Source organism: Nanorana parkeri, unplaced genomic scaffold (genome assembly GCF_000935625.1).
Source record: "Nanorana parkeri isolate BGI_ZX_2015 unplaced genomic scaffold, ASM93562v1 scaffold397, whole genome shotgun sequence".
Classification (NCBI taxonomy): Eukaryota; Metazoa; Chordata; class Amphibia; order Anura; family Dicroglossidae; genus Nanorana; species Nanorana parkeri.
Window position 1 is genome coordinate 198,812 of NW_017306665.1, and position 26,122 is coordinate 224,933.

At 43.2% G+C, this 26,122-nt stretch overlaps 1 protein-coding gene across 1 annotated transcript in view; it reads right to left on the reverse strand.

The window, feature by feature from the left end:
• Window positions 1–26,122, reverse strand: part of LOC108789433 (transient receptor potential channel pyrexia-like) — a 92,026-nt gene that overhangs the window by 52,914 nt on the left and 12,990 nt on the right. Inside the window, exons 2-12 of the mRNA XM_018559457.1 lie at window positions 25,940–26,042; window positions 23,598–23,752; window positions 21,130–21,216; window positions 19,640–19,790; window positions 17,346–17,504; window positions 15,370–15,479; window positions 12,014–12,104; window positions 10,702–10,730; window positions 6,143–6,234; window positions 5,920–6,034; window positions 1,798–1,968 (exon numbers count right to left, since the gene is read on the reverse strand). Of these exons, the coding sequence (XP_018414959.1) occupies window positions 1,798–1,968; window positions 5,920–6,034; window positions 6,143–6,234; window positions 10,702–10,730; window positions 12,014–12,104; window positions 15,370–15,479; window positions 17,346–17,504; window positions 19,640–19,790; window positions 21,130–21,216; window positions 23,598–23,752; window positions 25,940–26,042 (1,263 nt within the window). The remainder of the gene's footprint in view (window positions 1–1,797; window positions 1,969–5,919; window positions 6,035–6,142; window positions 6,235–10,701; window positions 10,731–12,013; window positions 12,105–15,369; window positions 15,480–17,345; window positions 17,505–19,639; window positions 19,791–21,129; window positions 21,217–23,597; window positions 23,753–25,939; window positions 26,043–26,122) is intronic.

The following is a 26,122-nucleotide window of genomic DNA, read 5'->3' on the forward strand; positions in this document are numbered from 1 at the left end:
CAGTGTCTAAAGTTAAAGTTGAACTCCAGGGTCTTAAAAAGTTAACCCTTGCAGTTACACTGAAGCTTAAATGTTTAGCCACTGTGGAACCAGTGTTTCTAAGAAGAAACATTGATCGCAAGATCGAAAGGGAGTGATACATGTAAGCAGGTGAACGTTTTACATCCATAGTGAACCTGCCATTCGTGAATTCTCAAGAATCCTTCTAGTCTGTAATGTAAACATAGAGCAGGTGCACAGCAAGAGGCGGAGAACAGAGTGCTGAGACCTAATTTGAACGACTTCACTACATCTCTTGTGAAATTTGGGAGTGAATTTCTCCACAGTGAGTGCAGCTACAGAGATCAATGAGCGCTTGTTTTCAAGTGTATTTCCTCTTTTGCAGTCAAAATTGAGAAACCCCCACTATATGCTTGTTATATAGGGATGCATCGATACTTTTCAGATACCAGTGCCGATAATTGGCATTTTCACGAGAACTACGGTACCAGGGTTGCAATGGTTGCAGCTGGGACATGGCTCTGGCGCTCCACCACTGTCCTGAAATCATTAGTCTGTATTGTTTTAGAAAAACTGTCACATGACAATAAACAAAAATGTATCAGTACTTGTATCTGTGAGGACTTGGACAAGTATCAGTACTTGTACTTGGAAAACTGGTATCGATGCATTACTTATTTATATTTATAAAAACAAAATCATACAGTAAAACAAAGATGTACAAATCCCAGGATCTCCGTGTGCTCCTTACAAATGACAGCTGACTCCTAACTTTTGAGTTTTTCTCTAGTCTAGTCCTGGAGCTGGAGAAGTATCTGTGCTTGTACTTGAACCGAGTACGGTACTTGCTATCTGTGCATCCCTATTGTTATGTGCTCTTATTCACACAACATACCGAAAAATAAAAAATATTTCCTTCCTTTTAGATATCTCCATTTAGCAGACCTATGCAAGTTTTTCTGTGTCCCCATAGAAAGACTGAGGACAGGCTGAGCTCCCCCTCATTAATATATAATATATTCAGGGCTTTAACGGTTTATTAGGATAGACAGTCCTGCTCATCCGGTTTACATGAGATAATGAAATCTGCAAGACAGGGTTAATTATTTGAAACAAAACTCCCCCTAGCACCCTTAAGATATTGAGAACTAAGCAGCATTTTTGAGACACTGAGTTAGCACAAAGGACATCTAAAACCGGTAAGCTGCCATTTCTTATTATTTTTCTAAGCTATGCTATATCATTGGGAACATGTAACAAATATAAAAAAGTGGTATCCCAATTTGGTTTCAAAAGTGGAAATACACTTTCAATCTTAATTACTACTTGTTAAGATAATGCAAAACTTTCATGTCCATGGCCTAGCCACAGTTCTACTTTGAAGCTGAACTCCAGGCAGACATAAAATGCTAAATTAATACAGCTATGTAGTCATGAATACATTATTAATTGTACTTTTTTATATGCAAGGACTGTAAGTGTCTGAATTTGACCTGGTATCAGCCTCCCTCTGCAGCAGAGCTCGAAGAGGGGGAGCGAGAGGCAGCACAAGGAGCCAATCAGGTGTGTTTCAATGCAAGGAACATGCTGATAGAAAGAGAGAGCAGCAAGGGCTGTGTTGTCTGGCAGAGCTGTGTAAATCTTAGAACTGAATAGAAAAAAATACAAACTCTTTGACAGATAAAATGTCTCCCATTAATGTATATCATCTCTGTCTTCTTGAGTTTTGTTTTAATGGGTTTTAAGTACCCATTGTTGGAAATGCTGACATTACAACAATGACACCTAACAATGTACCTCTGGCCACATTGGATGACAATATCTGAGGTCTTTCTCCAATTCCTTCATCCTCCATTCTTTCCAGAGCTTCAGTTTTTTCCCAGATTGAAAGATTTCCTTAAATTCTTCCACAATCTGATAAATCATTAAGCCCAGTGCAATAACAATGAGGATAAGTCTCCAAATGTCCTAGAGAAGAAGCAGAAAATATGGGATTTCCTCTATTCCGGTGTCACATTATCAGACAGATTCATGATAATTAGGCAGCTTCAGTCTTAAATTCCTCCCTGGGCTGCTCTAAAGTAGCACTGCAACAGAATAAATTCTCTGTTTTCATCTTGCTGCCAGCCGTGGCTAGATTCCGCAGTCAGCAGCTGAATGTAAACAATGGGGAACAATTGCCAGCCTGCTATTGGCTATTTCAAATTACAATAGCCAATAGCAGGCTGGCTATTGCACCCACCCACCGAGCAGAGGAACAGACCTGAGAGAAAACTTTCTCTCCCAGGTCCGCTCCTCTGCTCATTGGGCTGGTGCAATAGCCAGCCTGCTATTGGCTATTGCAATTTAAAATAGCCAATAGCAGGCTGGCTGTTGCACCCACTTGCTGAGCAGAGGAGAGGACCCGAGAGTGAACTTTCACTCTCAGGTCTGCCGCTCTGCTCAGTGGAGGGGTGCAATAACCAGACTGCGATTGGCTAGTTCAAACTGCAAAAGCCAATAGCAGGTTGGTTACTGCACCTGCCCACTGAACAGAGGAGCGGATCTGAGAGAGAATGGTCGCTCTCAGGTCCACTCCTCTGCTCAGTGGAGGGGTGCAATATCCAACCTGCTATTGGCTACTGCTCCCCCTGCCTGCTCACTGTTTACATTCACCTGCTGGAAGATGACTGGGTCCACAGTGGGGAGGGCGGTCAGCCAAGGGGAGTGGGGGGTAGAGTGGCAGGGTGGCCTGAGAGTTACTATTAACTCTAAAGCAACCAGAGACTACAGTTATCCGGCATCTGCCGATCCCCATGGGTAACGGATAACTGGGAGTATATGGTATGTCACAATTGGTTGATCAGGATTACAGGTGCAGAGGATTGCAAATACACATAAAAACCGTTGCATAGACTTCGCTAGCTCACAGGCAGCTTGATTTGTGTTTAAATTTGTCACTAATTTGTTCGATGAATGTCGCTCCATGTGCCTTTATCAGATATATTCTTTTGTGTAAAGTGCATGCATGTTCAGTATTGTGTAAAGCAGGGTATACACGGTTAGAATTTCAAATGAACAAAATCAATTTTGGAAGGTTTGTTCGACCTTCTAATCATTGATGGGGTCAAGTCGATGATCAATTTCGGCAACAGTGATGAAAAAATTGGAAGGAGCATGTTGGAAACAAAAAAGTGAATGTGGGTTTCATTCGTGAAACTCTATTCATTCCAAAACCAAATGTTCAATAAAAAGGAAAATCAAATGAAATTTCGAACGACAATCACCAAGTCTCTGATGGCATTATCGAATGTCTCGGCAGGATTTTTTTGTACGAACGTTCATGCAAAAATCTATCCATGTATACCTTACTTAAACCCTCAGATTTTTTAACATACACCAATACTGTAATGTGTGCCTTACAATAATCCATGGTTGTTTCCCTTCTCTTTGCTGCTCTTCCTTCTAAATCCTCATGTCTTCTCATGCTGGGCAGAACTTCCCTTTTTAGCTCAGGGCCTCTTCCTGTAGTGCTGGCTCAGATTACAAACCTATACAAATGGATACACTTATACCGTGTATCCATTCCTGAGACAAGGCAGTCTGCTGCAAAACAGAAGTTCTGCCCAGCATGAGAACAGATACAGATTTAAAAGGAAGAGCAGCAAAGAGAAGGGAAACAACCATGGATTACAGTAAGACGCACATTACAGTATTGTTTTATGTTTAAAAACCTGAGGGTTTAATGTCACTTTAAGTGGGTCTTTGACAGGTTATTTGTTGTATATGATAAATGCCCTTTTGTTTAGCGTGATCATGTGAGGAATGCAAACTGACACACACTCAGTCTCAGTTCAAAAACAATTCCTAAAGTTTTACAAGTATTAAAGTTTATCTAGCACACTGCTTTATATGCTTTGTAATTATCATAATTCTGACTGCTTGTGCACCTTAACCTTATCTACAAAACCCCCTTCAGAAGGGGTCAGTTTTAGCTGAAACTGGTACTTGTTTACAGTTTCATTTCTTCAGAAAGAGAATGTCAAAAGAGAAAGACAAGATGGAAAACAAAATGGAGGGCAAATAATTTCATGTATATACATTCTTTCACAAGTGTAACACTTCCAAGTATTTATATCCTCTCTCAGGGATCATAGTACTTCCCCTGATAATGCCTTCATCTGCTTTTAACCCCATAAGAATGGCACCATCTTTGTTTAAACATCATCTAGGGTCAAGATCTACTTCCTGGACTGAGATGCTGACTCAGAGATTATATAATCATTTAAATCTTGGTGCCTGTGTAGTTCTTGGCTTTGTTCACAAATGTTTCACACAAATGACAGGTGCTGCACCCTCAGACATTAATACTTGCTACAAAAGTTAAAGGGGGTTATTCACAAAGGAGCCGAAGGATCCAGCCGTAGCTTTGGCTGATCCTTCGGCTCTCTTCGAACTGAAGGGCTGTTGTATGTGCTACTCACTATAGCCCTTACAGCTGCCAAAGGCGGCTGAGCAGCTCAGCCGAGCCGAAGACACCCACAGCGCGGCGATGGCCGGCCTGTCTTTCCGCAAATGACAGCTGGGCGAAGCCAGCCGTGATGTAACGCTGGCTCCGCCCAGTTATAATGACAGATCAGTGTCCCCAAATGAACTGGGGACGCTGAACTGCCATTAAACAATAAGCCCAGTTATAAATTAATTGGCTGGGACCTGATAGAAAACTCTAGCAGGTGCTGGCCAATAGGAAACAGTTGGGCAGAGCTAGCTATAACTCCTAGCTCCGCCCAATTGTTTTTTCATTTTTGTTTCTTTAAAAAAAATCTTTATTTATTTTTGAATCTTTAAATTTATTTACATTTTTAAATAACTTTTCAACGTTTTCTTTAAAAAAAAAACTATTTTCATTGATTTTCTATTCTGCTCGGAGGTACCGAGCAGAAAAGCCGAGCCGAATGCCACTCGGCGGCATTCTGCTATTCACTCACTGCCGTTCGGACGCTATGTGAATAGGGACGAACGGCAGCGAGTGAGCTGTTGGAGCTTCGGCTCAGCCGATCCAGATGTTGGAACTGCCGAGTCGAAGTCCTTCTGCACTTTTGCCCTGCGTGCTCGGCTTGCCGAAGTGCAGCCGATGTACGGCTGATTTCAGCTGATGTACGGCTGAAATCAGCCATACTGAGCCGTAGTGAATAGCCGAACGTTGTTCATCTCACTTCGCTACGGCTCAGTTATTCACTAGGCACCATCGGCAGCTTTGTGAATAGCCCCGAAAATGTTGAAGTCTGATCACTAGGGAAGAGGAGACTGAGGAAATGCTTCCTCTTGCCTGCAGCAGACTGATGACATCTTCTCAGTCTAGGCAAACTCACTGGGGAGGAGTTCAAGAATGGCTTTTTAATGTTGGTGGAGCTTTTAGGAAAAATATTACTGTTTATTTGTGATAGAAATGTAGCCCTCCCAGTCCCTAGCAGCACATATGATTCCTTTGCTGCTCTGTGGAGAGCTGAAGGATATGCCTATTACTTCTAGGCAATTAAGAGCATCTGACACACTAAATGTTGCGGTGCTTTCTGTAATAAAGACCACTGCTACTCTCTTCCTTATGCAGAGTGACTGGTCTTGTCTCCGCCCCCTCCTGTAGCTTTATGAAGGCAGTCTGTAGTGGGTGGGACCTCCCTCAGCCCTCTAGGTACATGTTATGTGCAATGTTGTGAATATGTCACTGCTACTTTTGTAAGATGATAACAGGGTTTTCAAAGGTGTTCAGTGCCCCCAAAATAGATGTATATCCTTTGTAGCCAATCAGGAATATATTTAAATATAACTTTTGCTCAGAAAGGAGCTTTAATAATCCAATTTGTGTAGGAAATACTAATTTCCACTCCTAGTCCTGTGCACCGCGTAATGTAATCCCTCCACGCACATGCCATGACGTACCTCTGGAAACTTGTAAGGGGCATCCTCTGTTCTCGGCAGCGAAGAAGCAATCCCCAGTGCCGTCCATGATAAGATGAATAGAAGATTCAGTGACAGCGCAATAGCGATATGCTTTCTGCGAGGGAAACAGAACACAGTGGGTGCTTTCATCTCCGACAGCTGAGAGGGAGCTCTGCCCGCAGGCACAGCCGGTTAGATCAGTGAAAATGGTCTCTGGGCTTACCTGCCAAAAAACTTCCACTTTACTTCAATTAATTTCTGGATAACAGGGTGTATGATGATGTCTAGCTGTCGGGCCTGCACAATGACTTCCAGCTGGAGAAGCATGACAAAGAGATAATATTAGTTTCAGCAGATTTTCACGCTTGCCATTCGTCACGCACATCACGTACGGTCCACCTGCGAATGCCGCGGATGATGAATTCTCAGTCAGTGGCGTAGCGGTATTGCCAGTGAGACAGCTTCCAATCTCATAGTCCTTAAGGCTTAGATCTGACCCCAATTCAAGAAGGCGCGTTCCTTAGGAATCAGTATTTTGTTTTTAACATGCCAGAAAGATCAGCTTGATTTAAATAACTATCAAATAAAAAAGAGGAAAGCCAGTGGTGTCACTACGGGGGTGCAGCCCGTACCTGGGTGACACCATTGAACGGGTGACACCAAAATGACTGACAGTCATTTTGGTGTCATCCCCTCTAAAAAGTTGGGCACTATGTCATGGACCGAGAGCCCGACAGTTGCAGGAGAGAGGAGGGGACCTGAAGGCATACCTTATCCCGCCGTGTGAACGTACGCTCCTCTCTCTGCCAGCGTCAATCACCAAGATGGCCGCGCAAGCACGATGATGTCACGGAAGGGTGTCACCCAGTACCTGCTCCAGGTGACACCTGGGCTCGGGATGCCTCTGAGGAGAGCTAGTCAGTTTACAGTAACATCATTCGGTTCAAGAGGTTAAAATTTCATGATACAGCAAAATATCACATTTGAATAAGCTTAATGCAGAACTTTAATGCTGCTTTTGCTTATTTAAAGCTAAAGTTAAAGTTATACTCACGATCGCTCTTAAACTGCTCCCTCCAGCCTCGCCAGTGGAAAGGTGACCCCCTGATGTCACCTTAAAGAGAACCTGTCACCTCCAATGTGCTATCACATAGGGGACTTGTGAGCCCTCCATGTGATAGCCAGGAAGTTAAAAAAAAAAAAGTGAAGTCCCCCGACCCCGCGAACGCACGCATACTAATGGAAACACAAGTCGGGTTCACCTATGTATGAAAACGACGATTGTGCTACACAAGTCAGGTGTCGCCGCCTGCGCCAGAGTGAGAGCAAACATTTTTGGGCCAATATTCATGCTTGATGATTATTGGAGTTTTTCAATTCACATTATTTTAAATCCATGAAACTTATTAAAATATCTAATATAATAGATACAATATTTTTTTTTTAAAATGGGTAAAAAGTAATTTTTCGTTTCAACCTGACAAATTCTGCTGCTGGATTTGCATTGAGGTGCCATTAATTTTAATGCACCCCAAACGCACCTCGTGCCCGCAGTGCGATCATCCGCACTGGAACGTGCGGTACTGCAATGGCCTGTGTTCCAGTGTGGTGCGATTGCAAAAATTGTGCATGCAGTTTTATTCTGAAGTAAACTTTATGTTTGTAACACTGCATCTGTGTATTTTTTTTTAAATAAAAAATTTAATTTTTTTAAATCCGATTAATCAAAAAAATAATTGGCCAACTAATTGATTATGAAAACAATCATTAGTTGCAGCCCTAGAGCTTTACAAGGGTGCGTCATAAATAATTCCAGTGCCTGGGGCAGCAAGATGTCTAAATACAGACCTTCATACTGGAAGTTTTAGAACCTCCATCAGTCTAGTTTACATGTGCCCGCTGTAAAATAGTCTTTTGGTTTAGTCAGCCTGATATAAAAACAACCCCCAAAAAAATGTCCAGCGCAGGCTTTTCATTAGACGTTCTATGGTACAGCATCTGCTGACAATGTTATAATTCATCTTCTTGATGATGAACAAAATTTTTCTTCTTCGTGGCAAGAACTCATTAGCTCTTTTGCCCTGGATCCACGGGGCCGTTCTGCTGAATTTGACGGCCATGGACACATTAATGAAACTAATTAAATCTGCCGTCCAGTTTAACAATGCTGAAAAAATCTTTCCGCCTTGGCAACCGCTCTGCCCAGTTCATTTAGGATGATTTACTGGTATTAGCGGGGAAAGCGGGGTTAAAAGCAGACTAAATGGAATGTTTCTCCCATTAGTCCTTCCGCTGTGTCCTAAAGGGCATGTGTTCACGGCGTCAGACATCAAAATAGATATTGTATATTAAAAACACATCAGGAAATTGGTTTTTAATTGATTCAGAAGGAAAATACTGTTGTGCAAAAGGGACCGTCATTTCATTTTTATCATTGTTTTTTATTTTTATCCTTTGAATTGCTATCATGTACAGCAAGTAATAAAGTTACTCAAAGATCTGAGATGACCGTCACCCGTCAGGACAAAACCAGCCAGATCAGGTGACAAACTCATGTGTATGAATCCTATCTATGAGAAGTCTGCTGGGGGCACAGTTAAGTAAATCCAACTGCTAAAATGTCATAGAAGCCCAATTGAAGCTTTGGTGCAAATACTAAAAATGACATTAACGTGCATCAAAATAGTAAGAGAGCCAAGTCCCATATTTTTCCATGTTCGCCACCCCCTGGCCTCAGTGCAAAAATCCTTTCCTTGCTGTATGCTGCAGTCAAGGACCCTGCACTGCAAGCATTGCTGATTGAAGTGCTGTAGGTTTTACTTACAGGGAGTGTATTGGACTACTACAGAGAGGTTTGCTGATATCACACAGAGGGGAAAGGTATATAAGGACTTCAGGATGTGGGTCTGGATGTAGCAAATAAGGACTTGCGGATGTGGGTCTGGATGTAGCACATAAGGACTTCTTGACGTGGGTCTGGATGTAGCACATAAGGACTTCTTGATGTGGGCCTGGATATAGCACATAAGCGCTTCTGGATGTGCGTATGCATGTAGCACATAAGGACGTATGGATGTGGGTCTGCATGTGGCATATAAGGGCTTCTGGATGTGGGTCTGGATGTAGAATATAAGGACTTCTAGATGTGGGTCTGGATGTGGCATATAAGGACTTCTAGATGTGGGTCTGGATGTGGCATATAAGGACTTTCTGGATGTGGGTTTAGATGTGGCATATAAGGACTTCTAGATGTGGGTCTAGATGTAGCATATAAGGGTTTCTAGATGTGGATCTGGATGTGGCATATAAGGGTTTCTAGATGTGCGTCTGGATGTGGCATATTAGGGCTTTTGGATGTGGGACTGGATGTAGCATATAAGGACTTCTAGATGTGAGTCTAGATGTGGGTCTGGATGTGGGATGTGGATTTGGAAGTTGGCGGCGCATGTTACTGGGGAGGGGAGTAATTGTACGGTACCTCTGTCCGGCGTCCCTGGTTGCCAGGAGCTGGGCGAGACACCAGCCACAATGTCCTGCTCAGCTCCTGGCAACCAGGGACGTCAGTGAGCTAGACAGGACACCGGCCAAAGTGCCACAGGTCGATCTAAGCTCTTAGAAACCTTAGAAAGTTCATGTAGAGCACAGTAGTTCCTGTGAGGCTGCTGTCAAGAAAAACAGGGTGCTCCTTATCTAGGGGACCCAGAATTTAAGATTCACATGTGAAACATCTAATAAAAGGTGCCAAACCAAAGATTTTATATCTTAAAATTAGTGTATGCTCATAGCAAAGAAACGTAAAACAGCCAACATGTTTCAGGGCACTGATGCAACCCCATCATCAGGGCTTAAAATATTTGGTGAGCTTGAAAGCAGGGCTCAGTTTGGGTTGATTAATAACAGAGGCAAGTGGTTTAACAACTGATTCTGGTGGCACGCGCTGTTCTATGGTTCTTTTTTTATTAGCAAACATTAGTATTAAAAGATGTTGTACTCTCAGAAATTTCCTCTGGTGCTCTCTATAAATTTTGAGGTTTTTATTGCTGCCGCTGTTCCACAACAGTAAGTGAGAGGAAATCTCTCCAAACTTAGGAAAAATCCCCTCTTAGTTGTCACTCAATGGTTTCCTCACAGGAGTCCTCATTGGAAGATTTCCTCTGACCTCCTGTTCCATAAAATTTTGTATATCCCATCACCTTCTGAGTCTGTGACAATGGTCCCCATAACATAGAGAGAAGTTCAATCTCCCCAAAGGGGACAGGGACAGCAATAAAAACCTGATAGATGTTCTAACCCTGCCACACTCCATCTTAAACTATATAATACAGTTGGCAGATGTCCTCATTAGAAGATTTCCCCTCACCTCCTGCCCGTTGCTTTGTCCAGGTTGAACACCTACTTTCTCTGACTCGTGATGTGGTTCCTCCCATCGGCTCATACGTTACTACATGATGTACACGATGACGGGAGGAACCATAGAGCATGGCAGGGGAGAGAAGATGTTCAACACACCCCTGTGGAATACCTTACAGCATACATAAAACAGCATAAAACAGAAACGCGCTGTTCAAAATAAATAGACTGCCTTATAGCAACATGCATAAACGCACTAGAAAAATGTGAACCAGCCCTAAACTTTGTCTGGCTCTCCCCATTTCAAGTGTGACAAGACTCTGAAAATGAATGTATAGAAGGTCTCATCAGAAAGCATATGAGATATGCACAACATTTTTTTCTTCTAGGAAGCTCCATCTTTTATCTACTATACTTTTGGAAGACACGTACTGGAGATTTGGCTTGTGTTCCTGTGAAACCTAGAGTGAAAAAAAAAAGTATTAGAGAAGCCCCATCTATTACAGTACAACAGATACACAGTAGCCATAAAGGACTAAGCCATACAATAACAGGGTCTCTGAAAAGAGCATTTCTTAAACTAGCGTCCACATCATTCTGCTGATACTGTACTTGAGCAGAAATTCCCCAGTGACAGAGAACAAAGGGATCACTAACCCGCTCCTATGGTATCACTCACTCCATTGTAGGCTGAACCAGTAATTTGTCAGTATGTTGATGCTTTATGAATGGCGAGCAAGTTTCAGCCATCAAGCTAGCAATGCCGTAGGTGAGTAGTCTCTTTAGGGCTGGTGCACACCTAGGCGACACCTCACCGTGCGGCAATCGTGCGCGATTCCACGTGGATTGCCGTGTGGTCAGGAGTCGCCTAGCTGTGCACCGATCACGCTGTGGGTGCCATTATTTTGTAATGGCACCCCAGTCGCACAGGGCTAAAACAGCCGCGAGTCATGTGACGCACAAAAAAGGTACATGTACTTTTTTCTGCGATTGCGGCGCGGATGTCACCTCATTGAAATCAATGGGGCCGCGGGGCAATCGAGGCCTGCATTGTGCAGGCGCTTTCAGGGCCTCAAGGGTACCCCTTCATCAGTCATTCTGAGCCTGATGAAGTGGTACCCTTGAGGCCCCGAAAGCGATTGTAACTGAATGGCAATTTGTCATTAAATTGACTTTTGCTGAATTTCTCATTGGTGTGCTGGCGACAAATTTTGCTACTTTTGTGTAGTTCACTGTGCCGTCCGGGGTCGCTACAAGCACCCACCTGCTTCTGCAGGTTTACTATTGTTTCGGTAAGGAGTGTAGCTGGTTACCTACTCCACTGCATTGTGCAGGACCGCGCGATCCCGGAACGCGCAGGTCTGTCCCGGACCTTAGTGATTCTGTTCCTGCTTTTAACTGCTGACATCGACAGGCGGTAAAGCTCCATGCTCACTCATGTAATAGACTACAATCTCAATACAAATTGATAAACTAAATGTGAGATTGTAGTCCATCACTGGAGTTAGCTTGGAGCGGTGACTACTTTACAACACACACAGGGACCCTGGGAAAAAAAAGTAGCCACCCTCCAGAAAGAGGGACAGTGTCAGCACCAATTCAGAGATGATTTGAGGATCTACAGCTACAGTCTACAGTGATACACAAATAAGATATATTTTTGTTAATAAGATACTTGAATGTGTGTTTAAGATTTAACTCTTGAGTCACTTTACGATAGATAAGCCAAGCACATCACACTGACCCGAGTTCTGTAACTCCACGTGGTTGAGATAAAAGTGCTGCTTTCGGTTTGGACGATCCTTAGTATGGAACTGATCCAAAGCCAGAGATGCCTAAACGAGATAAGGAAACACTGATTGGTAAAAATACATTAATTGCACCACAAAAAACCTAATGAAAATGTTTACAAGTAAAGACCTAAAATCTCCTGTACTGAAATTGCTCACATTTCCGTACAGGAGAAGATCCTGAACAATTGTGCAAGACTAGTGCGAAGTTCAATTTTAAACTCTACCTGCAGGGAGATTTTCCCTCACTTCCTGTTGTGACACCTGCCACCACGACAGGAAGTTAGGTACCAGACAGCTATAAATAGTTGACACATGTTCTATGCCTTTCTTATTCTATTTAAAACCAAAAAAATAAATGGGCTGAAGGTAGCTTTAAAGTTATTTTAAGGTGGAACAAACAGTTTTGGCTGCTCATCTTTTTATATCTGCTTGCCACTCCTCTTTTATCCATTGAGGTTCATGCAAAGAGCTTCAGACTTCATATAGTAGCACATGAGGTAGTAGAACAATTATCAAACAATTTCCAGAAGGCGACAGGTAAAGATCTCATTAGGAGAGGTTAAACAGTCAGGAGAGGATGTTGTTTCACTCCACGCCGCATAGGAACTGGAAGTGTGGGCAGAAAACGTCCATCTACGTATGCTGTAAATTGCAGGTCTTCATTGATGGCTATGCATATAAGTAACTAAATGCACGCAAATTACAAGGTAAAGGAGAAATAATTGGATTAAATCAATGATACTGGAGGATGTGGGAGAAGTTATTCTATTAAGCGTAGGGAAATTACCTGACATTTGTTTTGTTAAGATTACATCCAGGAGACTTTGAATGGAGACGGACACTTAATAATATAATGATGGTAAACAAGAATACAATATTAGATGATAGCAACTCCACATACGTTTAAACCAGTGTAACCTCAGGACCCACATTTGTTCTTGGTCACTAAGTCGCTACCCAAGTCGCACCATACTGGACACTGCGGTACCATGCATTCTGGTGCAGGTGATCGATCTGTGTGAGTGAGGTGCTCTTGGGGTGACATTTTCAAATGAACGGCAGCAGCAACGCACCGCCTGCACTAGACATGCACTAGGTGCAATTGCGTGGTACAGTGTGTTAATCGCATGGGACTATGCAATTGATGCACTGTACTAGTCTGAATGGGCCCTCCAAAACACTGACAAACACACACAAGCACAATCTCACACACACATAGGGCACACTCCAAAAAAGAAAAAAATAATAACAATTTTTTTTCTGTTAAGATGCAGCCAATCTCCCTACATTATGAGAACTGGAGTGGATCCTCAGCCTGGGTTGCTGTGCTATGATGGAGCTCCATCCATATTTGCATTGCTTGTACAGCTCCCATGCATCCCCTGTAGAGGTGCCGGGAGCCAGAATGTGACTCCACTCTGGTCCAGGCACCTCTACAGGACACGCGAGGGAGCTGTACAAGCAATGCACATATGGATGGTGATCCGCTGCGGTCATACCCGCAGCCCACCCCACCTTAAGCTGACACTCAGCGCCAGGCAGCATATTTTGAATGGCTGCTTTGCACGGGGGGAGGTTGAGGATCCTCTCACTTAGCACAGTGGAACGCACATAGCGACCTACTGAACACAGGGTTTGCGACCCATTTTTTGGTCACAACCCACCAGTTGGAAACCACGGGTTTGAATGCACAGTCCACCCAAAAGAGTTCCGTTCAACAACTGCAAGCAAGGGAAGCTCTGAGTCCCTCTGGTTGGCAGGTACATAGGGCTGAGGACTCTCTCTCCTGCCCTCATGTGATAGGGCTGGGCCAATAACAAGTACTGTCACATTAAAGGGAAGGGAGTTACATGGCCATCCATATCCAGAGTTACCGGGTAATTTCTTAGTTCCTGGAAAATGAACTAAACTGCAGGGCAGCAAAGGAAAATGAGTTCGTCAAGCTAGGGAGGGGGTGCATTATAGAAAATCTGTTGGGTAAATCACAAGATTGCTTTAAAGGTGAACTCTAGGAAGAAATAAAAGACAAATTAAATCACCTCTGTCCTCATTTATATCTCAATAAATGTTTTTTTTTTTTTTTTAAATACAAGCAGTGTTAATAGCTGAATTTGACCTGGAGTGGGAGAGAAAGAACAAGCAGCCAATCAGTTCATGTGCTAACCAGAAACATGCTGATAGGAAGAGACAGCAAAGTGACAGAGAGATGAGCTAATCACTGTGCTGTTTCTCCTTTCACTGTGCAGTCACAGGCTGGGCAGAGGTCCAGGACAACCTGGGTTCAGAGGAAGTGGGTTGAATGATGCTTACCATCAAACAGAGGACATCTAGAGGCAGAAAATAAGTACTGAGTGGAAGTCTCGGGATTGAAGGAGAATACTGCAGCCAAAGTTGGTTTTGTTATTTAAATGTTTAATGGACTATTCATTTTATCTTTTTATTTTTGGCTGGAGTTTTGCTTTAAAAATGGAGATCAGTCAGATTGATTGACATTCACTTAATGCTGAAGAGTTTGGAGAAGGCAGGAGAAGCGAACAAGGACAACATAGCTGAACTGGAAAGCGAGCTGAATTGGAGAATTTTTCCAAATCAGCTATTTTGTCCTAGATTGTTCCCTTCTCCTGCCTTCTCTTCACCCTTCTGTGAATAACCCTGTGAATTGTTCTAAAAATGCTGATCTGGTTGTCTCTAGCTTACGTTATTTAGCCAATTTGCCCAGAATAGGAATGTAGATCAGGAATAACAGAATGAAGTCACAACTAGGGATGTGCGAAATTGAGAGCTTCCATTTCCCTGGAATTTTGACCCCAAAAATGTGAGATTTTGGCGAGATTTCTTGCTGATATGCATCAGACTCAATGGTATGTACAAAATCAAGGTGGTGTTTAAGGGTGCCATGACTCCTCAGGGTTTCAGAAGCTCTTTTCAACTATCCTTGACCTGTCTGTGTGCCAAAGATCAATCCCATTTTTTTTTATAGAAAGAAAACAGTGAAAACATTTACATAATATATTGGCTAGAGTTCTGTTTTAAGCCTTAAAGGGTTTCTAAACCCTCACGTTTTTTTTCATATATCTATTGCTTGCTGGCCATAGATATATGCAAAAACATGCAAGGGTTTAATGACCCTTTAAGGTCCATAAGGGGTATACAGGTGCAAGAGCTGGAGTGGTTTATAATGTCCTGTAAGCAATGAGAAATATTGTTCTAAAGTGCATATGCTCCCACAATGCAACAAAGAAAAGTTAAATACAAGTGCTTTACTTATAAGCCCCTACAGTCCGGAATTGTCCCTCTGGCAACTTACCACGGGTGGCATGTTTAACACCATCATTGTCAGACATGACAGACCAGTGTCATCCTGAACACTTGCATCACATTTGAGATTTAGGAGCAGGCGAGCGGCTTCACTGCGATCTGACAAAGATAAATCAAAACATCAGACTGATTGCGGTGCTGTAGGTGGATCTGTCACTTCTAAATGTCTTATTTATCGATCAGCAAGCTGTGACATTTTCCAATATACTTTAATTTCACAGTTTTCTCTTTCGAGAGAAACAACTGTTCTGACTATTGGCAGAGCTCCTTTAGCTTTTTGGAAATGCTCATAAAGTATATGAATTTCACTGAAGAAAAGTCGAGTTATCCTCTAAGGGTCAATCCACTCAAACTTTAATTAAGTTTATTACAGACGCTGGAGAGTTACACAACCCAACAGTTTCTTCTCTCTTTATTGGTGATTGGACTCTATTGGTGAGATCTCTGTGCTGAGTTCACGGGCCTACACACCAGATATGCCCATCATGAGAGGTTCCCACTCTCCCTGCTGAATTTGTATTATGATACATTATGGTGGATGTAAGAGAAAGAGCATTCTTAGAACAGAAGGTATTCACATTTCATTACAAATCCCATTATTAAGAGAGTTATTACTTATTTAAGGACATAAATAAGTAACTAATAATCCTTCAACCCACCTGAGAGTGACCCTGCAGAGCCCACCAAATGATTCTTTAACACCCATTGGCTAAATGCATATCCAGAACCGCTGGTGTAAAGTGCACATATAGGCTAATATTATAGAGACATTCATTTCAAACTGCAGACAGCTGTTTTAGACTTTTTGGCCATGATCAGTGCAATTTCTGTAGACCTAAAATGACTTCTCTGGCGTAGGGCCTGGCAGGGGCATAACTAGAAAAGCCAAATTTTGTATGGGGTCCTGTGATTTCTAGTTACGCCCACCTGATATCCCAAACAACGCACCTGAGAGTGACCCTGCAGAGCCCATGCTAGACTCTCTATGGTGGGCTCTGCAGGGTCCCAGGTGGGCTGGTCAAACTCTCTTACCTGTCAGCCCTGATCACTCTCCGCCTCCTTCTCTGGGTTGTCAGTGATCTGAACAGCTGCGTGTTCCTCCTCACAGCCGCCAGTGACAGCCAGCAGCCTGATATGCCATAGCGACCCAGGCGGCCCGCGCAGCATCAGGGGGGTGTCCTGGCCGGGCCCCCCGTGCCCCAGGCCCCATAGCGGCCGCCTGGGTTATTATGGTGATTGTTCCGCCACTGGTGCCTGGGATCTAACAAGAAAGTATATCTATAAAGGCTATGGTGAGAACAACAGACTAAAGGAAGCTAAAAGCCCTTCAACTGAATCAGTGCATAGCAGAGTAGAGCTTTATTAGAACAGAAGTTATTTACATGTCCAGGTTCGTCCCTACAATGAGGCAGCCTGAGGCTGTTGACCCAGATGGCATCTCTTTGGGTCATGTGGGGGGACGGTATGGCCACTCTGCTGCACAATGTTTTTGGAGTGCCTGCCGCCCTCTTTCCAGCCAGAGCATCCCAGATTGCTAAGAGCCAGGTGGGGAGATGTGTAAGGGCCAAACACATCTCCCTGCCCAGCTCTTAGCAAACTGGGACACTCTGCACGGCATCCCGCTGAGCTCCCAGCAACCAGTGACAGTAAGCTAAGCATGACCCCGACTAGAGCATCCCAGGTTGCTAAGAGTTGAGCAGGGACATGTGTATGGCCTTTACAAATCTCCGCCCCCAGGCTCTTAGCAACCTGGGATGCTATGGCCAGCTTTACGCTCAGCTGGCCAGTGCGTCCTGCTCAGCAGACCAGAGCGTCTCACCTAATCCATATAATTTATGTATAATATCACTTATGGTTAAAATAACCCTATAGGAGTGAGAAATTAGTTTTCGATGCAGCTAGTCTTTAATCAATTTAGTAAACCTAGAGTATTATCTCTCAGGTGCCGAACTCGCTGCTACTTACCGAGTCCTGCAGCCAAGTGAAGGGGTGTGCGGTGTTTGTGATCCCGAGCAGTGGCGTCAGCATTATTCTTTATTAGAATCTTCAAGGTATTGGTTGCATCATACTTCGCAGCATAGTGAAGCGGCATCTGCTTTGCTTTTGTTACAGCATGAATGTTGGCTGGTAAAGAGATAGTGTGATTGAATTTGAAGTCCAAACTCAAAATCAAATGACTAGCAGGCAGTGTACACTGTGCATATCCATTTAGAATGAACCTATGGTATGTATACAGTGTCTTTCAGATATATCTATAACTATACTCAGCGATATTTGCTCATTACATATGCCGGTGACTAGTACAATTGAATACCATACTGGACCAAGGTTCTAATCAGTCTTGGCTGGTGACTTTTGATCCAAGGGTATTGCCATATCTAATGAAACCGATAGCAGTAGTAGTCTTGCTATGTAATATCCATTGATCAATGCCGAAAGTTTGTAGTTGGCTTAGGGACTGTTCACACAAACATTGCGCTCAGGGCCGGATTTCCCACAAGGCCAACCGAGGTCTGGACTCGGGGCAGCAAGAAGTAGAGGGGCAGCAGGGGGGTGGAATTCCTATCTCCCGAACACCCGACACATGTAGTTCCTGGAGCCGGGCAGGTAGTTGTTTTGGCAAGCAGGGCTAAATGTGCAGAGGGGAAGCCGCCGCTTGTTTTGTACAAGTGATCTCGCCGATGTTGCCAAGATCACTTGTATGCAGCCTGCATACAGGGGGCGCATTGAGGAACTTGGCATTGGGGCAGCAGAGAGAGTAAATCCGCCCTTGATTGCGTTATGGTGCGTATGACAGGTGCATGCTAGTGCGTTTTTTACTTTATTTAAAGGGCACCAAAAAAACATACATTCAACTCTTTGAATAACAGTGTGGTGTGACGCGCTGCTGTGCATTGTAATGCTTTGTGCATTGTATTGCATAAAAATGCAGACATGCTGCATTTTTTATGTAAAGCACTGGTATGGCGTGATCAGGGCACATACTCACTCTCATACTCATACTCATGTTCACTGAGTGTCCTTTTGTTGAGCCTGCATTGATCTAGCTTGTCAACACAAGCCTGGAGGGAGTGAGCCCTAACTCAAGTTATTAAAGAAGAACTCTGTGCAAATAACACATTAACCCTTGCACTGGGGCTACCCGCGCACTGCAAGGGTTAAAGTGACATTAAAGCCTCAGATTTTTTAACATATAACAATACTGTAATGTGCGCCTTAATGTAATCCATGGTTGTTTCCCTTCTCTTTGCTGCTCTTCCTTTTAAATCGGTATCTCTTCTCATGCTGGGCAGAACTTCTGTTTTGCAGTAGACTGCCTTGTCTCTGGAATGGCTACATGGTGTCTGTGTGCAGGTTCACAACCTGAGCCAGCACTACAGGAAGAGGCACTCAGCTGCAAAGGGAAGTTCTCCCCCAGCATGAGAAGAGATACAGATTTAAAAGGAAGAGCAGCAAAGAGAAGGGAAACTACCACGGATTACAGTAAGGCACACATTACAGTATTGGTTTATGTTAAATAATCTGAGGGTTTAATGTCACTTTAAGTGATCATTTTACTCTGGTATCTAAAATTAAAAAAATATACTCTCCCAATTCTTGATACAGCCTGGCTGTTAGACCAGTCCCCCCAACCTCTTCTCCTCCGGGCACCAGAGATCTAAGCCCCGCTGACGTCCTCATGCTTATTACAAGTCTGTTGACTTGCGTTGGATGTGAGGACACTGAGGGACATCCCACAGCTGCAGGATCAGGCGTGAATATCTTTTTTATTTTAGACCACAAAGAGTACCTAACCCTTGCAGTGTGGGGCAGCCCCACTGGAAGGGTTCCTTTGTAATTTGCCCTGAGTTTTTGTCTAAATAATTGTATAAATCAGGGGTAGGCAACCTAACCCTTCCTGAATCTATCCCAAAAAAATAATATAATGTTGTGGCTGGAGTTGTACTGTAACTGATTTTATATTACGCAGGACAGGGAGCGGAGACACCATATGTGGGTAAAAAAATACCTAGAATACAACAGAACCAAAAACTATCACTATTACCATAATCATGATGAAAAAGAAACAGAAGAATAAAAAGTGTGAGCACTATACTCCATCTGTAAATGAATAATGACTTTTAGGCAATTGTGGCCTTAGAACAATTGTGGCCTGTGATCTTAGAGCTTCATTCAAACTATGTGTGATTAGATATTTTTCTATTTAAAAAGCTTTTGTAAATGCAAATACATTTAAAGTGACAATGCTGTTATGTTACCTCCTCGCTTTAGTAAAAAGGTGACCATATCCGAAAAATCCACAGCAGCTGCTACGTGCAACGGGGTGACGCCATAGTTGTCCGCCTTATTTACATCAGCCTGGTGCTCAATCAAGAACTGGGCAACTTCAATCTGCCAGCTTTTGGCTACCTAAGTGTAAAACACAAAATATGTTACATTAGAGAGAACTGCCTATGGAGGAACAGTATACAGTATAATATGTGCTATAAGAATTTGAGTGACACGCCAGGACCAGAGGGTTGGATAGGATCCATGGGAGCTAAGCTGTGACTGCTAAATGTAGCCATTGAAGGCAGTAAGAAGCCTTTGCACATTTGTGTTCCAATTAGAGGTGCACCGAAATGGACATTTTAAAACCGAAACGAAACCGAAATTTAAAAAAATTGTCGTCAGGCCGAAACCGAAACCGATATTGAAAATGTTTATTTTAATTTTTTCACATTTTTTAAATATTTTTTTTTTATAAACTTTTTAATTTTTGTATATTTATTTGTATTTATTAATTCCTTTTTTATTACATGTTTTTTTTTTTCTAAAATTTGTTTGTTTAAAAAAAAAAGTATCTATTTTTTTTCTTCGGGGGGCGGGGGTCCTTCATGGATTCTTGCATTGGGCCCTGAGGTCACTAGTTACGCCTGTGCCTTAAATGATGTCTCTTAATCCGATCTTCTTATTCTTTCCTGTCCTTTTCAGCCTTCTCTCCAGCGGTGCGGCGGGTCTCCGATCCAGCGCTGACTCCTCTGTCCTTGCTGGCACTTCCGGTCCCACAGTGTCTGCATTCGGGTGCACGCGTCCATAGACTTACCTTGCGTCTCTTTTTGCATATATCCAGACATCCCAACCTGCAAAACCTTATTTCAGGGAGGTGCCCTTCTCATTTCAGGGAGGTACCTTCTCTGTTTTTTTTTACTTTGACAGCGGCCGTCGGCCACCTTCACAATAAAAAAACTAATAGCGGGAGACTCCCGGAACATCCGGGAGACTTGGGATGTCTGATATATCTACTGCTTGCTAGCCTCAAATATATGCAAAAAAAACGGCGGGTTTAGAAACCCTTTAATGTAAATCCTAGTTCCTGTGCAGTTCTTGTCCACAAAAGTATGACACAGACCAGGTGCTGCAGCATCTTGTGACTTGCTACAGTTGCATATTACAGTGTTGCAGTGTGATCACTGGGTCAGAGGACTGCTGACATCATCTTAGTCTAGGCAAAGTCACTGACTGGAGCTCAAGGATTTTCTTTTTGATGATGAAAGGTAGATCTTTTCTGCAAAATCATGCTGTTGCTGTATAAAGTGATATGTCAGGAATTTATTCATGCAGGCTGAAAGCTCCACTTTAAGAAAGTCTCCATAGCTGTTATCAAAGCCAAATGTGCTCCAGCACTATGAGGGTTCGTATTTTTTTGGTCATTGAGTACATAAACTAAATGCATTGTGTTAGACGTATGCTGTATTTTCAGTCTCACCTCATGCATGACTGTCTGTCCATGCTTGTCAACCTCATTCACATCAGAGCCTTTGGAAAGGAGCTGTTCGATGGTTTCAAAATGAATCTGCAATGCATCACATATTTATTACTTTGTTCATGCGCATCTAAATGGACATCAAAACAAATTATTTCTCTAATATGAGAAAAGGTTGTCGTACTTGTTCATAATGAAAATAATATAAAAAAAATACTTTGGGGGTTATTCACTATAGCCCGTACAGCAGCTGAAGGCAGTTGAGCACTCAGCCGGAGCGGCCTGCCGAAGGGCCGGCCGTTCTCCCCGCAAATGACAGCTGGGCGGAGCCAGCCATGATCTCACGGCTGGCTCCGTCCAGTTGTAATGACAGATCAGCGTCCCTAAATGACCTGGGGACACTGATTGGTCATTAAACAATAACAACTGGGCGGAGCCGACTGTGACTTCACGGCCGACTCCACCCAGTTGGTATTGTAATGGCAATCAAGTAAAATGACCATTTGTTTTAATATATATGTGTGTAGCTGCTCTTTCTGCATTCCTTAATAGAAGTGACTCCTCTATCTGCCTCCCCCTCCCATCGTGTGAAGAACGAGAAACTAAGATGGCGCCTCCTCTCGGGACTACACCCAAGATAAAGATGTTTTGTTCCTCGAGGAAGTTTACCTTATATGGACATAATCAATCAGAAGCTTATAACGCTACGCTCACATGACCTTGGCTCACAGTACTAGCTGCTTGTCTATATAAACCTTCGTGCCTTATCGCAATAAACAGAAGCGTCATAGACCTGGTCACTGTGTCTGTGTTTGATGCTTCCGGTGCACCGTATGCAACATAATTAGGAAGAGCAGCAGATAGCAGATATCTTGTGTGATCCCAGTTGTGGTTCTGATCCATTTCAGTATTCATTGGCCGGGACCTGCTAGAAGACTCTGGCAGGTGTTGGCAAATAAGAAACAATTGGGCGGAGCTAGCTGTCACTGCTAGCTCTACACAATTTTTTTTCTTTTTTTCCTTTTCTTTAAAATGTTTTTCTTTTTTTTAAGTTTCCTATTTATTTACATTTTTAGAATAATTTTTCAACTCTTTTTTTCCCCATTTATTTGTCTTATTTTCTATTCTGCTCGGTTCCTAAGCGTCGGGAGCGTCGGCTCAGCCGATCCAGATGTAGGAACGGCTGAGTCAAAGTCCCTCTGCACTTCGGCTAAGCCAAACATGCAGAGCATGCAGACCGAAGGCAGCTGATGTACGGCTCATATCAGCCGTACTGAGCCGGAGTGAATAGCCGAAAGACGTTCGGCTCACTTCACTTCGGCTGGCTTATTCACTCGGCTGCTTTCGGCAGCGTTGTGAATAACCCCTTTTGTTTTGTGTCCCTTTATTTATGTATTTGTGTATTTTTATATATATATACTGTATATATATATATATAATGTATATGTAGCAGCTAGCAGCTTCCACACTGACTGCATTAAAGAAGTGCTGCATAAATAATGCTGCAAATTAGTCTTTATTTCAATCAGCCGTACAAGAAACGTATATGAATGTTCCTACGTACCGCCGACTAATTTGTAACATTATTTGCAATGGAGTGCACCACTCTTTGTTTCTTTAATACAGGCAGTGTGTATGAAAGACCACTAATACATTTGTAAACATACAATAAAATAAAATATTTTGTTTAAGGGCCTCATTAAAATCAGCTCTGCTTTGGTGAAATAACATGCATGTGGGTCAGCGCACATTGTCTCACTGCCTAATCCACCAGAAGGGACCAAAAGCTACGCATGCAGTATTTTCGGCAGTGAAGCTTACCACAATGCGCCGTAGTGTGCAAGGAAGGTTCGTTGGGGTGCCATTCAGAATGAATGCATGTTATCACAGCACACTGATGTAAATAGGCCCTAAAGAGCCTCTCCATCCATTGCTGATATTTCCATTTTGTTTGTAGATGCTGGAGATTTAAACCACCTGACAGTTTCTTGGTCCCTTGGGCAGTCTATAGATAAGATCTTTGTGCGGAGTTCCAAGGTCACCGGTTGTGCCCAATATGAGGGGCTCCCACCATCCCTGCATTGAGTTCCCGGGTCTGTACACCTGCTGGGCACATTATGAGGGGCTCACACCACCCCTGAACCGAGTTCCTGGGTCTGTACCCCTGCTATGCCCAATATTAAGGGCTCCCACAATCCCTGTACTGAGTCCCTGGGTCTGTACACCGGCTGTGCCCATTATCAGGGGCTCCCACCATCCCTGCACCAACTTCCTGGCTCTGTACACCTGCTGGGCCCATTATGAGGGGCTCCCACCATCCCTGCACTAAGTTCCTGGCTCTGTACACCTGCTGGGCCCATTATGAGGGGCTCCCACCATCCTATCAGTCCCCATTTACAATTAAAATACCACTGCTAGAGGGGCAGACCCTTCTACAATGTTCCGGGTGATCATTACATATTAACAATTACCAGCTGATCTTCATCTTTGGATAATTTGATAAAATAACTCAAGACGGTTTCATTGGACCCTTTGATGGTGACTTCTTCAGGGAGATGAACAGAATCTTCATTTTGGTCCTCATGCTTCGCCTGGAGCCCAGAGTAGGTTTCCGAAGAACTGCGACCTGAATTCAACAAAAGACAGGCCATGACAACACCGGATTACATCATCGCCATTTTCTTCATTCATAGAAAGCTAAAATATTAAAGAAGAACTCTGAGTGCTATCCTTTCATGACTACATAACACAACCCCATTCCCATGATAAAAGCAGTGTTTATAGCAGGGGTAACCAAACTCCAAATGTGGTGGAACTACAAATCCCATGAGGCATTGCAAGACTCTGACAGCCACAGGCATGAGTCCCAGAGGCAGAAGCATGATGGGATTTGTAATTTTACAACAGCTGGAGAGCCAAAGTTTATCTACCCCTGGTTTATAGGATACAATAGCATAGTCCTTGTGCCATGTTCATTACTGTACCTTTCTTCTGCCTTTTTATGACTGAACATAAAACCCCCAATGTGACCTCTCATGACAGGTTTACTTTAAAATATTCAGTCTATCATGAATGCAGCTGCTAGACCGCTCAGTGTTTTGCAACCCCCCTCTGCCGATCCCTCCACTGGCTTCCAATTGCCCAAAGGATAAAATTCAAAATATTAACAACCACTTACAAAGCCATCCACAACTCCGCCCCCGGCTATATCTCAAACCTTGTCTCAAAGTATCACCCTAACCGTCCCCTCCGCTCTTCCAAAGACCTCCTGCTTTCCAGCTCCCTCATCAACTGCTCCCATGCTCGCCTCCAGGACTTCACTAGAGTATCTCCCATCCTATGGAACTCTTTACCCCAACCTGACTGCCTTTAGGCGAGTGGTTCTCAACCTGTGTAAACTCAGGACCCACATTTGTCCTCGATCATTAAGTCGCGACCCAAGTCGCACTGCAATGGAACATATGGCAGTGTGGGCTGCTGTGCTGTGATGGAGCTTCATCCATATGTGCATTGACTGTGCAGCTCACATGTGCGCCTGCATAGCTGCTGGGACCCAGAATGTGATGTCACTTCAATCCAGGCACCTCTACAGGACATGCGAGGGAGCTGTAAGTAATGAAAGTATGGAGGGAGCTCAACTCAACACTTGGCGCTGGGCAGCATATTTTGAATGGCTGCTTGGTGTAAGAATGGAAAATGCTGCGCTACGAGCAGCCTCCCACCTAAAAAAGTGGAAGGCATGTGGCGACCCACTGAACACAGGGTCGTGACCCACTTTTGGGTCACGACCCACCAGTTGAGAACCAAGGCTTTAGGCGATCACTTAAGACTCATCTCTTCAGGGAAGCCTATCGTATCCTACCTCAACGTAACCACTCAACCATCACGTTCTCAAACAATTCATCCCCACGCAGCTCCCTCCTCATGTATCACTTGCCCCTCCCTTTTAGATTGTAAGCCCTCGGGGCAGGGCCCTCCTTGCCATCTTGTCTTGAATTGTATTGCGATTGTAATGTCTTCCTTATATTGTAAAGAGCTGCACAAACTATTGGCACTATATAAATCCTGTAATAATAATATAACAAAAAATAGGGAAAATTGGGCTTTAAAGGTGTCACTCTAGGCACCTTGTGTGGTAGTATCTAATATCATGTGGTTTTATATATATGTGTTAATGTAAGTTCTAAAAGATAGCTATTTGTATTTATACCCCTGATATTTAAATATTACAGACAGTCTCCTATCTTCCTGAGGAAGCTTTTAGCGAAATGCGTAGAAGGCTGGACCACGGCACATCAATGCAAGACTATAGGAGGTTTATTGCAATGACATTATATGATGATCTAAAGTATTTGAATAAGATGTTTGGGAAAGTGTTTATCACATTGTTGATGCATAGAATGCGGTCGTGGGATCCAGGGAGGCCATATGCCTAAAGTCATTTTAGATAATACTGTATCAAGGGAGTTGTCGTTGATATAGCATCAGTGGCAATATGCTTATGCTTTTTTATCTATATGTTAATCAATAACACATTTTAATAAAGATGTATTTTAATAAAACGTGTTTTGTATGCCTAGCGTGACACCTTTAAAGCTCCATTTTCCCTATGTTTTGTTACATTTATATTTAGGGGTGTGGTGTCCCGTTCCTTATGGTGGTTCAGAACCTTGTGTGTACTTTACTTTAAAATATGGCAGCGCATATTACAGGTACTTTCAGGTAGCTTGCAATAACTTGCTTCCTTGCTGGATATACAAGTTCTGTGCTATAGGGGCACATTTTCAACCTTATGCTGAGTTGAGTCCAATACCTTGTTTAGAGGTGTCATCTTTAGATCTCTTCAGAATGGGTACGTATTTGGCATACTGAGACTGGATCCACGATGGCTTCTCATCAGCGGTAATCTCGTCCTCCTACAAACATAACAAACTGTTATCCAAAGATTACAAGGGGCACATTACAAAGTCAGCGCAAAGTGTAGTAATCCATAGCA